The 20,065-nt window shown below is 41.3% G+C and overlaps 1 protein-coding gene across 11 annotated transcripts in view; it reads right to left on the reverse strand.

Annotated features, from left to right (window-relative positions):
* The window catches only part of LOC129777571 (protein Wnt-2), a 64,948-nt gene that overhangs the window by 21,616 nt on the left and 23,267 nt on the right, over window positions 1-20,065 (reverse strand). For all 11 annotated transcript variants that reach the window (XM_055783923.1, XM_055783929.1, XM_055783931.1 and 8 more), the window contains 2 exons: window positions 10,832-10,986; window positions 10,681-10,743 (listed from right to left, as the gene is read on the reverse strand). In XM_055783923.1, coding sequence (XP_055639898.1) covers window positions 10,681-10,743; window positions 10,832-10,986 — 218 coding nt within the window. The remainder of the gene's footprint in view (window positions 1-10,680; window positions 10,744-10,831; window positions 10,987-20,065) is intronic.

A 20,065-nucleotide genomic window follows, 5' to 3' on the forward strand; every position in this document is an offset into this window, starting at 1 on the left:
ACATTGTTGTGCCAACGGCCACTTTAATATTGACCATTCGCGGAACTGTCGTTCCCAATTTTATTTACTTTGGGTTCATTCGAGCCGGGACTAGAAATTTTTATCCCAATCCCATGCAATGCTACAAGTGCTACAAATTTGGACATACGAACAAGCGATGCAAACGCGAAAATCCGCTTTGCAGAAACTGCGGCCATGAACATCCGGAACAACAAACAGACGCAAACAAAGTATGCGATGCTTCAGCTTTTTGTGTCAACTGCCAAGGGAACCACTCCTCTTCTAGTAGGAATTGTCCCGTATGGCAAACCGAAAATAAAATCACCAGAATAAGAATCGACAATGGAATCTCATACAAAGAGGCAAAGGAACAGCTGCAACTTCAAAACAATGCTCCAACATTCGCAAGTGTTCTGCAAGACAGACTTTCCAACTTGCAAAAGCCAGCACCCAGCTGCAACTGCAAATGTAACTGCGCCTCGGCCGCTTCGGCCACTTCTAGTCGCGAAAGCACCCCCCCAATTGACACTACATTCGATACAACCATGACAGATTCAACAACTGGTAGTTCATCAACTGAATCCGAAAGCGAATCAGTCATTTCTATGGACACGTCTGATGTTCCAAACAAAAACAAAAACAAAAGAAAAATAACTAAAGGATCATCCTCAGAGTCAGATCAAAAATCTGAAGATGAGACCCAAACAAACAAGGACAAGAAAAGAACTAAGAATGAACAAAGACAGACACCAACAACAAATAACAATACAACCCCAACAGAAAACAACAACAACAACAACAACAACAACACACATCAAACAAAAAACAACAATAACAACAACAGAAACGCACATTCAACAAAAAACAACACAAACACAACAAACACTCCAAAGACTTCTACACCAAACAAAAACAACACCAATACCTCAAAGAAAGCTTCTCTTTCCAAGGGTAAAGGACCATCGAACTAATTCTCTTTGAATAGTTCAAACATACACACAATTAAGACTTAGGAATTAGAGTTAAAAACACCAACACATTCACTCCAACACAGAAATTCGGGATACAATGGAACATCAGAAGTATCCGACGAAATATTCTAGAACTGAAAATGCTTATTTCAAACTCTAATCCCACAGTCATAGCCCTTCAAGAAACTATGACTCCAAACAACTTCGATAAACACTTCATCTCAAAATATATCACATATTTCAAAGAGGGTCCCAACCCCTCAAAAAACGGAGTTGCAATCGCAATCAAAGATGGCACTCCACATGATCTTCTTCCCATTACCACTGATCTTCAGGCAGTGGTAGTGCGCATTAAACACCCCTTTCCAATCACCGTCGTTAGCATCTACATCACTAATGATTCCGATCCGAACACTCTACGCGGCCAACTGGACCATCTGTTCGCCCAACTTCCCGCCCCAATCATGCTTATGGGTGATTTCAACGCCCACTCATACGCCTGGGGAGGTGCATACCTCGATCGAAAAGGATCCATCATTGAGGATTTCATATCCGACCATTCTCTTCTCCTTCTTAACAACGGCCAACACACCAGAATCCATTATTCTGGTACTACTTCAGCCATCGATCTCACTATAGTATCAGACAAACTATCTTCAAAACTTTCTTGGAACATCCACGATGATACTTGCGGAAGCGATCATTTTCCAATCTTCACTTCCTTCGGCCAAACTTCTCCAGAGTTTTCAACAAGGCCAAGATGGAAATTTGAATACGCTGACTGGGCTGGCTATCAGTTTGACATTGAAAACCGCCTCTCCGCTAAACGAGATTGGACAGCCAAGGAATTCTCCAAAGTTGTCCTAGAAGTTGCAATGGTGCACATCCCCAGAACCAGTGGCATCCCTGGCAGGAAATGTGTCCCATGGTGGTCGCCTGAGCTGAAGGCAGCGATCAAAGGTCGACGTAAGGCCCTACGCAAATTAAGAAAGGCCCATCCGGACAGCCCACTGAGACCCACTCTGCTTGCAGAGTTCCAAAGGGCTCGCAAAGAAGCTAAGACTGCTATCAACACAGCCAAGCACAACAGTTGGGTTAAATTCGTCAGCGAAATTAATCCCAACGCGTCAACAAAGGATTTATGGAGTAAGATTGGCAGGCTTCATGGAAAGAAAAGAAGCAAAGAATATAATCTTCTAATTAACGGTCAATACACCAATGACCGGAAAATCATCGCCGAGGCGTTTGGAGATTTCTTTGCTTCCGCCTCCTCCAATCAAAACTACGACCAAACCTTTCTAACCCACAAAACGGAATGCGAAAGAATTCCCATCGATTTTCATACCGATGTGGAATTTGACTTCAACAAAAACCTCTCCCTCAAAGAGCTCGATTGGGTACTGAACAAAGTCAAACAAGGATCCACAGGACCTGATGACATTAGCTACCCTATGCTTAAGAATCTACCCCATCTCGGGAAAAAAGCACTTCTGAAGCTCCTCAACAAAGTCTGGGACAGTGGAACCCTCCCCAGTTGCTGGAAAGAGGGTTTAATGATCTGTATCCCGAAACCAGACATGAACAATCATCTTCTTGACAATTTCCGCCCCATCACTCTCATAAGTTGTGTTGGGAAAGTCTTGGAAAAAATGATCAATCGACGCTTAACGACTTTTCTAGAGTCAAATAAGCTGATTGATCCCAGACAATTCGCATTCCGTGCGGGAAAAGGTACAGAAGATTGCCTTGTAGCAATCGAAAAAATCCTAGACGACGCAACTGAAAAATTACACCACATTGATATTGTTTCCCTGGATTTATCCAAGGCCTTCGATCGGGCATGGAGGTACCCAGTGCTGAAAAGCCTTTTCGACTGGGGGATTCGTGGGAGATTAGGTCTCTTCGTTAAAAGTTTTCTAGAAAACCGGTCTTTCAAAACCGTTATTAACAACCACCAATCTTCTCTAAAAATCCCAGAAAACGGCTTCCCACAAGGCTCAGCACTTTCACCAACCCTCTTCAACATTGCCATGCAATCTCTATTCGAGATTATCCCGGACCATATAAAGGTCATAGTCTATGCAGATGACATCACTCTTATCTCTACGAGCTGCTTCGGCTTAATCCAGAGAAAGAGGCTTCAAAAAACCTTAGACTCCATCCAAAACTGGGCTCTAAAAACAGGTTTTAAAATTTCCCCGGAGAAATCCAAACACATACATATCGGAAAAGCTCTCAGAAGGAGAACCTATCTTCAGCTCAACAAAATCCCGATCCCTACAATGAGGACATTGAAAATACTAGGGGTTACTTTCGACAAGAAACTCAACTTCCTATCACATTCCCAAAAGACCAAAATAGCCACCAGAAAGAAATTGAACATCATCAAGGCTATCGCAGGCAACCTAGCCTCTGGCCATAGAAAGACGCTGCTAAATGTTGTAAATGTTTGGTTGGTCCCACAAATCCTTTACGGAATAGGCACCTTCAGCCGTGGAGGGGACAGGGTGTTAAACACCATTCAACCAATTTACAATAAAGCAATTCGGCTCGCAATTGGCGCTTTTCCCACCAGTCCTACTCTTGCTGTAATGGCAGAAAGTGGGCAACTTCCCTTCACCCACCTGGTAACAAAAGCCATCACGAATAAAGCCATCCGTCACTTGTCACTCCCCGAAAGCGACCACAATGTCCCATTAATACATAGAGCTAAAACATGGTTCAAAAATCTCACGAACAAAGATCTTCCCGATATATGTGAACGTTCATCTGCGACGGGAAGAAATTGGAACGTCAAACCGCCGAACATTAACCTTGAACTTCTCAAGGCAGTTCGGGCGGGAGACCCTTCTCCAAAAGTCAAAGCCTGCTTCAATAACCTCGTTGCATCTAATTTTCAAATCAACCACCAGGTATACACAGATGGTTCAGTCAGTGCCGATGGAGTTGGATGTGGAGTCTTCGAGAGTAGATACACGGGTAGCTTTTCTCTTCCACCGCAATGCTCCATCTTCAGTGCGGAAGCTTTCGCCCTTCTAATAGCTACCCAAGAATGCACCCATGAGTTTCTTCCTACCACAATATTTTCAGACTCAGCTAGCTGTCTCCACGATCTTCTAAGTGGAAACAGCAAACACCCATGGATTAAGCAAACAGAAGAGGCTGCTTCAAATAAAAACATCTCCTTCTGCTGGGTTCCTGGTCACTCAGGAATCCGCGGAAACACAGCCGCCGACATACTGGCCGGCAAGGGCAGCAAAATAGAACCCCCAGACATGCCCTGTCCTCCATCTGACATTGTCCGCTGGGTAAAACAGCAAGTCCGTGAAAGCTGGGACATAGGTTGGATAAACAGCCGTCCCACCCATCTTCTTCAAATTAAAAATTCCACTCTTCCTTGGGAGGACCGTCTCAATAGTAAGGAAAGGCAAGTCCTTACCCGTCTTCGAATTGGGCACACTAACTTCACCCACTCACACTTGTTCTGCAGAGCCGAAAAACCCCAATGTGCTTGCAACGAAGCTCCGGTTTCCGTTAGCCACCTTTTACTTGAATGTCAACATACCAAAGATGCTCGAGTCCGACACAACATAGGTCAGAGTCTCCAAGATATCCTCAGTAGAGACGAGACCCAAGAAACCAATTTAATTGCGTTTCTGAAAGAAACCGACTTCTTTGGTAAAATCTAAACCGAAATACTAAATACCTTGGAAACTGCTTATTAAAGTTTGCCACTTCACAGTCATGTATGCGTGTTTATGTGTGTATACACATGTATGTACGGGTCGGAAGGAAGGTATTCATACATGTATATACACGCATTCAATAATATTAAATAACAAATAATATAATATATACTTTCATACCCACATCTATCTTCTATCCATTACATTATACTTTAATCAACTTCCTATTCCTACAGCCACACTCACCAAGGAGGATAAAATCATTAAATAAACCTCTCCATTTTTCAGCTATACTATATACCATTAAATTCAAAACCACTATATTTTATTATCTATTCAAACTGTATTTCATTTCATTTCACCCCACCCCACACCCACTCCTCCCCTCTTTCCTTCCCATACCACTCCCACCCCATCCCACTCCACTAATCCCACCCAAATCCTTTCCATTCCTTTCCTTCCTATCCTCCTGAGAGGGGCCGTTTTGTTTTTTGGCTTTGGAACACGCCTTTCGCTAGGTCACTTGTGCTTCGTTGCTGCTTTGGTCCTCGGATCAGTAAATTTTTACTTTTCTTTACAGCATATATTAAATATCTTATGAAGCATAGGATCCCTTCCTACCTTCTTCTTTAACCGAGAGTCGAGCGGACAGGTCTGATGAGTGATTTTGTTGGTTTCCCTTTCGCCAGTCCCCTCTGGGCTGGTTTTATTGTGGCTCTTCACTGGGCTAGAGGCGAATGAACTGCAAAGTTTAAAGCCTCTTAAAAACAAAGAAAGAAAGAAGAAAAATACATTCATTACGATTTGTTCGCTCGTTGGATTCACATACAGACTAAAAAGGGTCCTTTTCAGGATCACAAAAAGTCTAAAGAGTTTATTGTTTTGTTATCACTCGATATCCCCATCTTGTTCGGCTAAACCTTCCTGTTTAGCGATTTGTTGTCACTCGCCACAGCTTTCACAGTTGGAAAATTTCTTCCCATCCAGCTTGTGACATATTTTACAGTAAATTACATTCAATGGCACGTCGCATTACCACCACTCAGTGCCGGATTGGAGGTAATTTTAACCTGTAATTGAACATTTGCGATGACAGTGGTACAGTGTCGACTTTCAATGTGGGATCATAATTTGGATCTCTATGTTTACAAAAATGTCCAACTAAATAAGTCACATTACATGTCCGTCCAATTAGCTAAATGTCGAACTAATTGTAGATTACTGTACTTTCAATCTGGAAACAATTTAAGAATTGGTGAAAATTGAATAATCAGGAAAGTCCCCAACTATCAATAAGCTCAGAACAACTGCCAAATTCACATACTCATCAAATCCTGGCAAACAAATTATGAAAACATCAATTTGTGTTTTATTATTATTTTGGATAATGTTTTAGAAAGCATTGAACTTTATTTCCTAAACTCTTTTTTGGAAGGTTTAATGGCCCTGAAAAGCGCCTTGTTTTATGGAATGGTTCCAATTTAGAAAACTTAGTACTCGTGGTTTTGAAAAAAACCATTTCGAACACCCTCGATGCCGCCTTGTTCTGGATTTGCCACCAAAGCAGTTTGTATAAAGAACAAACTTTTTTCTTCTGCTACCTGATGCCGTTTTGCGATTGCGTTTGCCACTCGCCATTCGCTGCAACTGCCTGTTGTCTTGATGTCCGCCGAACCGAATGTGTTATGTTCCGAATGCAGGTTTTCTTATCGTCGCGAGCAGCTTAGCCAGCTAACTCGATCACTCCGGCGGCCGAAACTATATAACGCCGGCTAGGTGGACTGGTACACAGGTACTAACGCGCTCGACCTAGCTACTTTTTCCGGTGCAATTGGCGGATACACCTACGGGAAATTGCAGACCACCACGGTTCGAGCGAGATTTTGCCTTTCCCTTCTCTTTTCCTCCTTTGTTGAGTACACGATGCTGATGCCGTACAACCACACGGGTTTACGGTTTAAAAGAAAATAAGATATTTTTTTGGGGTCCGCGTGTTTTATACTCTAGCGGTACACACTCACAGGATAGAGACAAATCGGCAAACTCAGCCAAAGGGGCGGGTCCAACGAGACGAACGAATGAGCGTTAAAAGGGAGCGATGGCAAAAAAATACATTCATTACGATTTGTTCGCTCGTTGGATTCACATACAGACTAAAAAGGGTCCTTTTCAGGATCACAAAAAGTCTAAAGAGTTTATTGTTTTGTTATCACTCGATATCCCCATCTTGTTCGGCTAAACCTTCCTGTTTAGCGATTTGTTGTCACTCGCCACAGCTTTCACAGTTGGAAAATTTCTTCCCATCCAGCTTGTGACATATTTTACAGTATATTACATTCAATGACACGTCGCATTACCACTACTCAGTGTCGGATTGGAGGTAATTTTAACCTGTAATTGAACATTTGCGATGACAGTGGTACAGTGTCGACTTTCAATGTGGGATCATAATTTGGATCTCTATGTTTACAAAAATGTCCAACTAAATAAGTCACATTACATGTCCGTCCAATTAGCTAAATGTCGAACTAATTGTAGATTACTGTACTTTCAATCTGGAAACAATTTAAGAATTGGTGAAAATTGAATAATCAGGAAAGTCCCCAACTATCAATAAGCTCAGAACAACTGCCAAATTCACATACTCATCAAATCCTGGCAAACAAATTATGAAAACATCAATTTGTGTTTTATTATTATTTTGGATAATGTTTTAGAAAGCATTGAACTTTATTTCCTAAACTCTTTTTTGGAAGGTTTAATGGCCCTGAAAAGCGCCTTGTTTTATGGAATGGTTCAAATTTAGAAAACTTAGTACTCGTGGTTTTGAAAAAAACCATTTCGAACGCCCTCGATGCCGCCTTGTTCTGGATTTGCCACCAAAGCAGTTTGTATAAAGAACAAACTTTTTTCTTCTGCTACCTGATGCCGTTTTGCGATTGCGTTTGCCACTCGCCATTCGCTGCAACTGCCTGTTGTCTTGATGTCCGCCGAACCGAATGTGTTATGTTCCGAATGCAGGTTTTCTTATCGTCGCGAGCAGCTTTGCCAGCCAACTCGATCACTCCGGCGGCCGAAACTATATAACGCCGGCTAGGTGGACTGGTACACAGGTACTAACGCGCTCGACCTAGCTACCTTTTCCGGTGCAATTGGCGGATACACCTACGGGAAATTGCAGACCACCACGGTTCGAGCGGGATTTTGCCTTTCCCTTCACTTTTCCTCCTTTGCCATATCCAACCATGGCTGCTTGTGTTGGTTTGTTGATGTGAGGTGATGCGAAACGATGTGGTGTACGGTTCGGATGAGAATGATCGTTACGGCAGCGGAGAGGGGATTTTTAAGCTGACTGGCTGGCTCGAGAATTACGCATGTGTGAGACTGCGACCAATGTTTCCCTCATTTTTTTCTTTTTCCTTTCCAATCGTGCTTCATTCTATTCTTCTTCTTCTTCTTTTTGGCTTTAAGAGGGTTTAAACTTTTCAGTTCATTCGCCTCTACTTCATTCTATTTCGCTGCTGCTCTGGTTGCCCGTTTTGGTCGGTACGATTTGAGGAGCACAAAATGGACCAATCAAAAATGGGCACATAGTGTATTTGGACAATGCTTGATATTTCACAATTATTCAATTATTTATCTCAAGAAAAATGAAATGTTATTCGTTATGATAGATGCGTAGATATATTTCCTATCAATTGATGCAAAAACCTTTGCGATCTATTGAGAAATGCTCGAGTTATAAGCGTTCCAAATCTTGCATTTTTTCCTACTTGTTCAGTGCCTAGATTTCCATTTCACCCCCTATATCTTCCGGTTAGACGTAGTCCTACGTCAAAACCTGTCCGGCGCATTATTTCTTATTCTTGGTTCTCCTCAATACACTACTTTACCTTTTTTTCTCTCTTCCGGTTCTCCTCTTCTTTTTAGCTCTCCTATCTTTTCTATTATAATTTCTATAAATTAAAGTACTAAATCAATAATAATTATTTCCTTTTTTTAATTTCTCACTAACTTTTTATTTCTTGACCCGGCAAATTTCGTTCCTCCCAAAATTTGTTTTTTTATTCAATACCTTCAAACATTCACGTTTTCTTACTTAGCGCAAGTTCATGAGTCCAATCGCAGAACTGTTCATTGATTGATCTTCTAATCGACCCCGTTGAATTTACCTTTTACTAAAAAATTCCTAGTACTTCTACCAAAACTCATCATTATAATATCAGATTATTCTCAGACACAATTCTCTTTCAAGATTTTCCAACCACTTGCGAATAACATGTTTCTCCGTTACATGGAATAAATTTTTGATACAGAAAATATGATAGAAAAAAGGCAGACCCCACCCCTCTTCTCCCCTTAGAGAGGGGAGAGGAGTGCCTATTCACCATAGAAACGTTTCGTGCCCCTGAAATCTTCACATGCCAAATTTGGCTCCATTTGCTTGATTGGTTTTCGAGTTATGCAGAAATTTGTTTTTCATTTGTATGACGGCCCAACCTAAGAGAGAAGGGGGGGAGTGTCTAACCACCATATAATCATTTATTGCACCCTAAAAAAAATTTGATTTCGTTTGCTTGATTAATTCTTGAGTAATGCAGAAATTTGTGTTTCATTTGTATGGCAGCCCCCCCTTAGAGAGGGGGGTGAAGTGTCTAGCCACCATAGAATCATTTATTGCACCCTAAAACCTCCATATGCCTAATTTGGTTTCATTTGCTTGATTAATGATCGTGTAGTGTAGAAATTTGTGTTTTATTTGTACTTGATTTTCATAAGAAGTTCAATTGCTGCATAACGGATTCATAACGCGGTTGGTAGCCAATAGCGATGTGTGCATTTTGTCATTTTGTTGAGACAGAAGTTTGGAATCCACAATGAACCTTTACAGTTGAATCTGATTTGGAAAGACATATCCAAACACTGAAACGTTGCAAGAATCTTCAATTAGAATCCAAAATCAAATCGCTCAGAAGATTTTGGCTTCAGAAGGAGCTCTTGCGTTTCATACATCATAACAGCTTCAAGTCCATTTATTATCTTCGGCACACTATTGCGTATGATGTTTGATGGCTCGGAAACCACCCAGAAATCTCTGAAACTCGTACAGCACAGAATATATTATCTCCGGAGCATTTTCGCCACACGAATCATTCGAGAAATATGTTAAAGTATTTCGGTCTCTTGAGTGGCAATTTTATTTATTTATATCACAAAGTAATGATAATAGTTTGATCATAATCGTAGCTGTGGTTTTGTGTCCTGATTTTCTACACCGACCAGGTAGGGATACCACTGAAAACTTACGACGGATATTTGAAAAATGAATCTAAAAATCGTGTGATAGTAACAGCCTTTCCAACCTTCGATTCTTTACTCTGTAGGACGTTTCAATGATGAAAAATTCCTCCCAAACTACTGACAAATTAGAATTCCAATGTTTGACAAAAATGAAGCATGTGGAAATGTGCCACATTAGCGTCTTGAAAAACAACATCCTTCTGTGTTATAATTTGAATAAATACAATCAGAGACATGTTATGTTCAAAATTCCATTGAAACAGCATCTCACTATATTTACGTGGTAAATGAGGGTATCCGATGTGCCACAGTATTGTAATACCAATAACCATCCATTAGTCTATATGGAGCCGTCCAGAAACGTGCTCAACAGATAAGCGACTGAGATTATTCTTGTAAGAGTTGAAACAAAATCCACGATACATGCGATGTGGAAAATTAACACTTTGTTCGCTAAGTGTTAATTCAATTAAACCAGCCCGCTTTTACCCTATCGGCTTTAATCCGTGACTGCAAAGAATCTCGTTATGGCTATCGTCCCAGCACGTAAATTACTCGTGCTAAAACACGAGTTCGACAGACATAGCCAATCCACAGTGGTTGAGGTATTTTAATGTATATTCATATTTTTTTTTCAAAATTAGAAATGAACCATATGTTTTTTTGAGAAAATTCAGTTCTGCTGTGTGGTAGAATTATGCATTTTATACCTATATACTCACCAATCGACATAATATGACCAAATGTGTCTTTATTCCAAATTTGTGTACAGTTCCAGCGGTGACCTAGCAGAAGAATGTAACACGATATAATGGTCTATGTTTGCAATGAATGGAAATAATTCTATCCGTTCATAATCGTTCGCTAAATCACCTTTGAATTGTGTCTGACACTCCCGGGCACCGAATAATTGTCCTGCACTCAGAGACACTACCGCATCTGGCATTTCAATGCACAACTGTTTCTGATAAGGTGAAAGGTCAGGTATTTTTGAACAGAGAACCGTGGAGGTGAAGCAATCGGCAACTCTGTAAGAAAAAGACAACATGGCTTTCAATAAAACATTTTTATCATTAAGAGGTTCAATTATTAATCTATTTTTATTCTATTCAATTATAAAATATGTTCGTGAATGCATGACGGCTTGCTATTAGGCACCAAGATTCCAATATTCCGTATTCCCAGCATTTATTTCATGAATATCTTTAATATATTGGTACATCAATTACTCAATGATTCTTTACAGTTGTTGTAAAAGAGACTTCAACGCGATGGCGCCAAACTTATCGCCACAGATAACCTTGTGTGCTTGCGTCTTACCTGCTGTGAGTTCGTACCTACTGATTGCCATAAATCAAAACGTTAGCCCACATACAATGAGTATCCTATAGAGGCAAAGGAAAAAAAACGCCAGCATAATATATGTATGGTAGCAGCACGATCTCTTCAGTGAACGACGAACGAAGAGTCAAAAACCAAACAAAGTAAAGAGGAATAACCACAACTAGTAATAAATGTAAATATTTATGTTTGATAATATGGTGGAAGGAGATACGATCGAAAATCGCGCGAGATACATTAGTATAAAACTGCTGAAAGATAAATTGGTGTTACCATCGTTTTTAACGACAGACTGAGCTGTAAGAAATATTGCTATAACATGAGATCGAAGATTGGTTGTTCTTTAAGTATTGATTGCGCTTAGCTTTCAATCAATCGGGAACCATCTGGTATTGAGTAAGGGATAAGTTCCTTATGCTTACACACATATTAGCCCAAAACTTGAATTGAGAATTAGTTTAGGGGCGGACTATGGTCTAAGAGTGCAGTGCAGTTTATGCAGTATAGTTGTCAATGAAGTTAAATGTGATTACATCGAAACAAAACATCCTTTTTGAAGAAGGACTACGTCTTTCGGTACGGGTATCAAATCAGAAAATAGATCACGCTTATAAGAATAAATGTTAACGGAATAACTATTTTTGCTGTGAACGGATTTGTATGATCTGCAAACCAATAGATTCGAACACTCTCTAAGATGTTATTATATAGAGTTATGGCACTTCTCAGCATTGAGCTGGAATATTCACCTACCCCCGGGCTTCTTAAATGCCAAAGGAGGATTAGGCTCTGTGGTATCTTTTTTTTTTTTTTTTCTTTTTTTCTCTTTATAATAGTGTCTGCACAATCATCGTGTTCTAATTATGGTGATTCAGGAACCGTCGCACTATGTTACACGTTCCAAGAATCACCGCTTTCTGCATAACCGCAAGCTGCTCTGTTACTTGCAGCTCCTCCAATGACTGCGTGAGAGAGTGTGGAACTAAACCAGTAGCAGAGATCACTACTGGTATAATACGGATGCCTTTCAAATGCCACATTTGTTTTAGTTCTTCTGCCAAGTCGTGATACTTGGTTATCTTGGCAGCAAACGTAGATTGTAGATTGTGGTCTAACGGTACTGCAATGTCTATTATCAGCACTTCTTTCTTATTTTTATCGTAGACCACAATATCAGGGCGATTAGCTGGTATTCGGACATCCGTAATAATCTCGCGATCCCAGTACAACTTGTAGCAGCTATTTTCCAAAACCGGATCCGGAATATACTTGTAGTAGGGTACCAACTGATTTACCAAGTTGCGTTTTGATGCTAGCTGTTGATGAACAATCTTGGCAACCGAGTTGTGACGATTGAGATAAGCTGATTCGGCTAGCGCTCCACAGCCGGCTATGACGTGTTCTATCGTCTCTCCTACTTTATTGCACTTTCTGCAACAGTCAACAACGTTTTCGTGCAAGATGTACTTCCGGTAGTTTTTGGTCGCTATTATCCGGTCCTGGATGGCTACCATAAACCCTTCTGTTTCAGAAAAGAGTTCACCTCGCACCAGCCACGTGTTCGATAATACTTTGTCGATATGCGCTTGCTCTAAACGATGGGGGGGTGTCCCATGAAGTTCCTTTTGCTTCCATGATGTTGTTTTTTCTTCTATGGTCTGCAAATTGCAGCTAAGTTCGTACTGCTCCTGCGCCAGATGCAGGGCACTGAATCCACGGTCCGCTTCACAGACAGCGCGATAGATATCGTGACGGGTCTGACTTTCCACGAAGTAACTCCGCAACTGCTGGATCTGGGAACTGCAAAGCGCTCTAATGTCAGTGACACCTCTTCCTCCTTCAACACGTGGCAAGGTGAATCTTTCTATGGACGACTTTGGATGGTGCATACGGTGCTTTGTGAACGTCACTCTCATTGCTCTTTCTATTGTTTCTAAATCGGTTTTCGTCCACTTCAGCACCCCGAAACTGTACGTGAGTAAAGGAACGGCAAACGTATTGACGGCTTTGATTTTTTTGCCGCCGCAGAGGTTTGTTTTCAAAACCTGGTTGATTCTGATCAAGAATTGTTCCTGGAGTTCCTTCTTGATTTTTGTGTGACAAATCCCTTTCAATTGCAGAAATCCCAGGTACTTATAGGATTCGCCTTCCACCAAATCTTGAATCACTTCACTCTCGTTAATGCGGAATCCTTCAGTCTCCACCAATCGTCCACGGTGGAGCTGTACTGCCTTACACTTTTCGATTCCGAGTTCCATCCGCACATCGGAACTAAAGTCGCTAACACACTGTAGAAGACTATGTAGCGCTTCTGTTGATTCCGCAAACAGTTTCAAGTCGTCCATATAGAAGGTATGGTTTATTGTCGTTGTTCTGTTGATATGGTAGCCATGGCTGCTTCGGTTGAGTGCTCTGCTCAAGGGGTTCATCGCAAGGCAAAACCACAAAGGACTGAATGTGTCACCTTGGAATATTCCCCTGCGAATATTGAGAGTTCTGGATCTCAACATAGTTGTTCCGTCGGTGATACTAAGCGAGGTGCTCCAGTTTACCATTGCGTGTTCCATAAACCTGATGACGCCATCATGTATCTTGTACATTTTTAGTACCTTTATCAGGTACGTATGCGGTACTGAGTCGTATGCTTTTTTATAGTCAATGTACGCCATACTCAGGTTCCTTCTGTTTCGGCTTGCTTGTCCGACGATGACTGCATCGATAACGACTTGATCTTTGCAGCCCCGCGTGTTCTGTTTACAGCCTTTCTGTTCTTCTGTTAATATTTCGCTAACTTCGCAATGGTTTTGTATCTTTTTATTAATCACCGACGTAAGTAGCTTGTACAGGCTCGTTAGACATGTTATTGGCCTGTACTTCGCCGCATTCGCTGTGTCTTGATCCTTTGGCATCAGATGAGTAATTCCCCTGGTCACGAACTCCGGTGTTGTTTGGGGATTTTCTAATACCTTATTGAAGCACTCTGCCATTCGCCCATGAGTTGAAGAAAACTTTTTGTACCAGAAATTGTGCACGAAATCTGGTCCTGGCGCAGCCCAATTCCTGGAATATCGAATGGCTTCGTTGATATCATGGGCGGTTACCATAACGGCAGGCATTGCTTCAAGTCCGTTTCCATATTCCTCTTCTTCTGCCAGCCACATCCTGTTACTTCGGTGTTGAATAGGGTTCTCCCATAAGCCTGACCAAAACTGGGTAACTTCGTCAATCTCAGGAAGACCACCATCGTAATTATTGCGTTTCTTTTTGATGCGGCTGTAGAACTCCCTTTCGTTCATACTGAACATACGATTATCCGCATGCCTTTTCGTACATTCCGTATAACGTCTTAACCTTTTTGATAGAGCACTCAACCGTTGTACATGGGTGTCGAGGATCTCAATGATGCGGTTTTCATTAAGATCAGAGAGCTCTGCCGGCTTCACAATTTCAGCAACTCCACGAATCAGCTTTCGCGATCGACTTCCCCTCTTGTACTGCGTTAGTCGACCGATTTTTACTCGGAGCGTTTGGATACGACCTTCCAGGCGTCTCATCCAAGCAGGTTTCGGTTTTTTGGAGAGTACGCGGTTCTGTCTATCGTCTTGGTGAAAGGTGCGCATTCCTAACGTCCGTACAACAGCTACAGTTCCACAATAAACGATAAATTGCAGCTCCTCTAGATTCTCTACCACTTCCAGGTACACAGGTAGTACTTCCTGGTCGAGTACTTGGACGGCACTCGTTAGTCGGTGGGAATACTGCAACTTCGGAATCTTGTGTCGGGTTAAGGGGTCCATTCCGTAAAACTGGGTCACTGCTGCATCCATGTGGAAAGCCAATTCGTTCTTTAATTGACCTCGTTGTTGATCCTCTGCCGGCTCTTGTCCTCTAGGCTCATCCACTGGATCCGGTGGTGGTGCAATAGATTCGCGCCTTTCACTAGCGAACGATGCACTCAGCCTAGCAGAGCTCCTTCTCGACATATTATCGCTCGATCTTCCACTCTCTCTACGCAGTTCTCGTTGCACTTCCAACTTGATGGCCTCTATTTCAGCCGGGGACAGCATGTTGTGTGACAAAATCGCTCGTCTCCGTGTGTAGAGCTTATTCCGATCTAGTTGGCCGGCAAATCGTGGGAACTGCTCGTTGAACATTTCCAGCATTCTTGGTCTGCCGGACATGTCCGTCTCCAATCTTGTGCAGACATAATAGCAACGAATCACGAATTCATTCATCTCTCTCGTCCACATGATTCGTTGCCGTTGGCGGCCTGTCAATGTGAGCGACTGACGTCGTCCAATCGCAGCATCATTTGCAGGTGCAGCATTGCCATTGTGATTTCTTGTGCTGCGGGTTCTGTTTAGCGTTCGGTTTACGGGCTGAGCCCGATGACTAGGGGTCCGCTCTTGCACCAATTCCTCTAGCCGCTGGCCGCTCGCATGTACGCCCGTTCCAGGACCAGCTCCAGTCCGGGGGCCCTCCTCAGGCGATCGCATTACTATAATTCTCCGATTTCTCAATTGCATTATTGGTAGTTTTCCTTTTCCCGGGAAAACACGGGTTGGCACAGGTTGCTTCTTAGAGTCCTCAACCTGCCTGAAGGACGGTATCTCAGCCGTTCCTAACCTGGAATACAGACGCTGTTGTGGGCCGCTCCTAACATGGAGAACAGACGCTACACTAGTCCCCCTTCCCTGTTTGCATACGACCCAAGGTCCCACCGGGGTTGGTTACCCGATCTTTCCAAGGGTTGCTCGCATCTCAGCTAGTACCTCGTGAAGGTAGGGATCGGAGTTCCTGGGCAGAGGCTGAAGGTCGCAATGGGAACTACGAGACACGTGCACCAGGCTTAACTATTTATTATTATTATTATTATTAGTCAATTCATCAACAGGCTCCTTGTTCCGTGTATGTCGCAGAAATGGGTGCGATATACTATGCTCTAGGGATCATTGAAACACTGCCCATCGACCATTATTTTATTTTTTCAGACAGTCTCAGCTCAGCTCAGCTCAGAAAGTTGATAAACGCTCATCTTATTTCCTAACAAGAATAAGACAACTATTGAGTGTTTTGGTCGAAAAATTATTCAAGATTACCTTAGCATGGGTTCCCTCTCATTGCTCGATTCCGGGGAATGAGAAAGCGGACTCGCTAGCTAAGGTGGGCGCTTCAGAAGGCACACTTTTTGAAAGGCAAATTGCCTATAATGAATTTTTTCACATTCCTCGTCAGGACACACTCGATAGTTGGCAGCGCATGTGGAGTGAAGATGAGTTCGGTCGTTGGTTACACACGATTATCCTTAAGGTCTCGACGAGTGCATGGTTCAAGGGATTGAATGTAGGTCGTGAATTCATTCGCGTGATATCTCGGCTTATGTCCAATCACTACAACCTAAACGCGCATCTCTATCGCATTGGGCTCGCAGCAAACAATCTTTGTGATTGTGGCGATGGCTACCACGACATCGAGCATGTTGTCTGGTCGTGTATCCGGTTCCATGCTGCTCGCTCTCAGCTCTCTAGAGCACTGAGAGCAAAAGGCAGACAATCGGATATCCCTGTCCGGGATATCTTAGGTAGCCGGGATCCTGATCTTCTGCTTCATCTATACCTGTTCCTCAGAAACGCCGATGTCAACGTTTAATGATGTTTCCTTCGTTGTGTCCCCGTTTCATATCCCTCCTATCCGATCGATAAACTTTTACTTAGTCGCGGCAATACATACACACACTCTTTACAGATGCACGGGCCGAAGGTTGTGCAGTCCACTGATCATTCAACAAGAGCCAAAGGTTGTACCGCTCATGACAACTCTACACGAGCTGATGATTGCGCCGGCTAGTGACCATTCTATCCTGGATTCCTCGAGTCGAGAAAGACGCACCACGCTAGATATGGGGTACAGACTAGGGAGCGTTGCTGATTAATGGTCAGCTGCATCCCAATAGGAAGTATCCCGTGTCGGGCACACGTACAGAGCATCGAAGACTGCAACATACCAATTATGAGAACACTTGTAATACTAACCTCGAGCCAACCGCGAGTAATCGGTTACATATTACTAACATAGTTGTAAGACAAAAATTGTCAAAATATTGGACTCCCGGCCCCGTCAGGCTAACGCCACATGTGCCTTAATAAAAAATATATTTTGGGAAAAAAAAAATCAACAGGCTGTGAAGGCCCTAATGATGTAGCTTAAATCTAAACACGAATAATGCATTACAAAAAAAGTCATCACATAAAACAATAATCACATGGAAATCTGTTCCTTAAAGAAATAACTAAATCTCCGACGAAGAAGCTTTCGGGATAGATGAAAGTCGAACAGCCTGGCTATACTGTTAAAAAGTCTCTGCAAACCGTTGAATCCACCAAACATGCTATAACTCGTGCGTTGTACGGGCAATCGTAGCATCGCATTATTCCGGAGAGCTCGAGGTCAAACGTTGATGTTGATGTTTTCCAAGAGAACGGGACAGTCGATGCATCCTTGCAAAACATCAGCTATCAGCAAAGCTCTGGCTGTGTCTCTACGAACCGACAGAGATTCCAAGTCGATCAGCTGACAACGACTCTCGTAACTCGGTAGTCGGAAGGGGTCTGTCCACGGCAAACTACGAAGTGCGTATCTCACGAATCGTCGTTGAACTGATACAAATTCAGATTTGTTTGAAATGATGTCAGCCATTCCATGCCAAACCGATATAGTGGTTCTCAAATTTTCGTGATAAGTGGTAATTTTGTTCTTTATTGCAAACTTTTAAACTGGTTTTTTTTTAATTTTTTATTGCCCACAAAAGTGGGCAAATCCACGAAAAATCCATTTTTTGGTATTTTTTTTAAAAGAAGACTAACTCATTGGCTTCAAATTGATATATCAATCATTTGAATCGGCCCAGCAGTTCAAAAGTTTTGAGTTTTAAAAAAAAAGTCATTTTTGGAAAAAGGGGAAAAATTATTTTTTGGACCATCGGTTAATTTTGAAAAAATCATAACTCAAGAACAGAAAATAACCCCTCTCTGAATTGGTCCCGAATTCATGTAAACAATGAAAAACAAATACAATCAATAATTACAAGAACAAAATCCATTGTATTGTATTGTATTTTGTTAAAAAAAACTAGCTATTTGACTTCAATTTGATATGTTGATCGTCAAAATCGGTTCAGTAGTTCAAAAGTCATTAATTTTCGAAAAAAAAGTAACTTTTGTAAAGAAGGGGAAAAATCGAGTTTTCGGTCCACCATGGAAATGGTCACCCTAATAAAAAAATTAAAAAATACGACTCTAAAGGCGGAATTCGACCTATTCAATATATTTTTTTTTTTTATCTGTATTATAGTGATTTTCAACTCATTTGGCTGGTTCGTCACTTTTTACTTCCATTTTTGGAAGAATGTCGGGAGTGAGAATTGAACTCGTGACCTTCAGCGTGAGAGGCATGGATGTTACCACTACGCCAGATCGCCTCCACACCTATTCAATATGATACATGCTACAAGTCAAATGTAAACAATAATGGATATGATACTTGCAGGTTTTTTTTAAATTTTGTTTCCACTTCTATTACTATACAGTAGTGTGCGATCGCGCACTGCTCCAACATATGTCTTGATGTTATTGTTTTTGTAATCAATAATTTGGTTGTTCCATTATTCTGGTGAATTATGATATGATGACATAGTTGTTCCAATATTGTCGAACATGTCGTCGTAAAGTGATACATCCTAATAAGCAAGAAGCATAGACTTGTAGCATGCATCAAATCGAATAGATGGAATCCCGCCTTAATATTTCGCGATAAGGAAGAAAACTACGGCTTTTCACGGAATTCTGAGAACCAATAAATCGGTTAGGCATGGGATGGCACATTTCACATTTCACTTTTAGGGTGGGTCGAAAAATCATTTTTTTCCACTTTTTTTCCAAAAATTACTATTTTTTTAAATTCATAACTTTGGAACTTCCAGACCGATTCAGAAGATCGAAATATCAAATTAAAGCCAATAAGCTGACATTTTTTTATTTTTTTACTTCATATTTGCAAAAATTTTGAAATTTGTTCTCGTAATTTTTGATTGTTTTTTTTTGTATTCATGGCTTTGGACTAGAGGGCGCATATCCGTATCCAAAAATCAGAGATGTGATTTTTGACGTTTTTAAGTTATGATTTTTCAATTGGTTCAAATGGTTCGAAACCCCATTTTTCCTTTTTTTCCAAAAACAACTTTTTCAAAAATTGATAACTTTTTAAATACTAGACCGATTAGGATAATTGACATATCAAATTGAACCCAATGAGCTAATCCATTTTGTAAAAAATATTGAATGTGGAAGGCAATTGAATGTAAACACAAATAATGACGTCACAATGTTAAAAGTAGCTATGGCAGCGCATGCTATCACGCATCACGCATATTTCTGTCCAGTGGTTCAAAAGTTAGGATTTTTTTTAAAAGGCCAATTCGGAAAAAAATGTTTTTTTAACCAACTGTTAACTTTTAGAAATACCTGAAACTCAAGAACGACAAAAATCACTTCTCTGGATTTTGGATATGCTCTATTTTTTTTTATCTCAGCTTTCACGAAAAATTATTAAAAAATATAACGCCCTCTAATGCGAAGCCATGTATACAACAAAAACATATACAATTAATAATTACGACAACAAAATTCAATTTCTCGCAAGTATAATATTTTTCCTAAAAAGATGCGCATGAAGACAATATTTTGCGAAAAGGAGAAAAACTAAATCGGT

This window comes from Toxorhynchites rutilus, chromosome 3 (genome assembly GCF_029784135.1).
Source record: "Toxorhynchites rutilus septentrionalis strain SRP chromosome 3, ASM2978413v1, whole genome shotgun sequence".
NCBI classification, from domain to species: domain Eukaryota; kingdom Metazoa; phylum Arthropoda; class Insecta; order Diptera; family Culicidae; genus Toxorhynchites; species Toxorhynchites rutilus.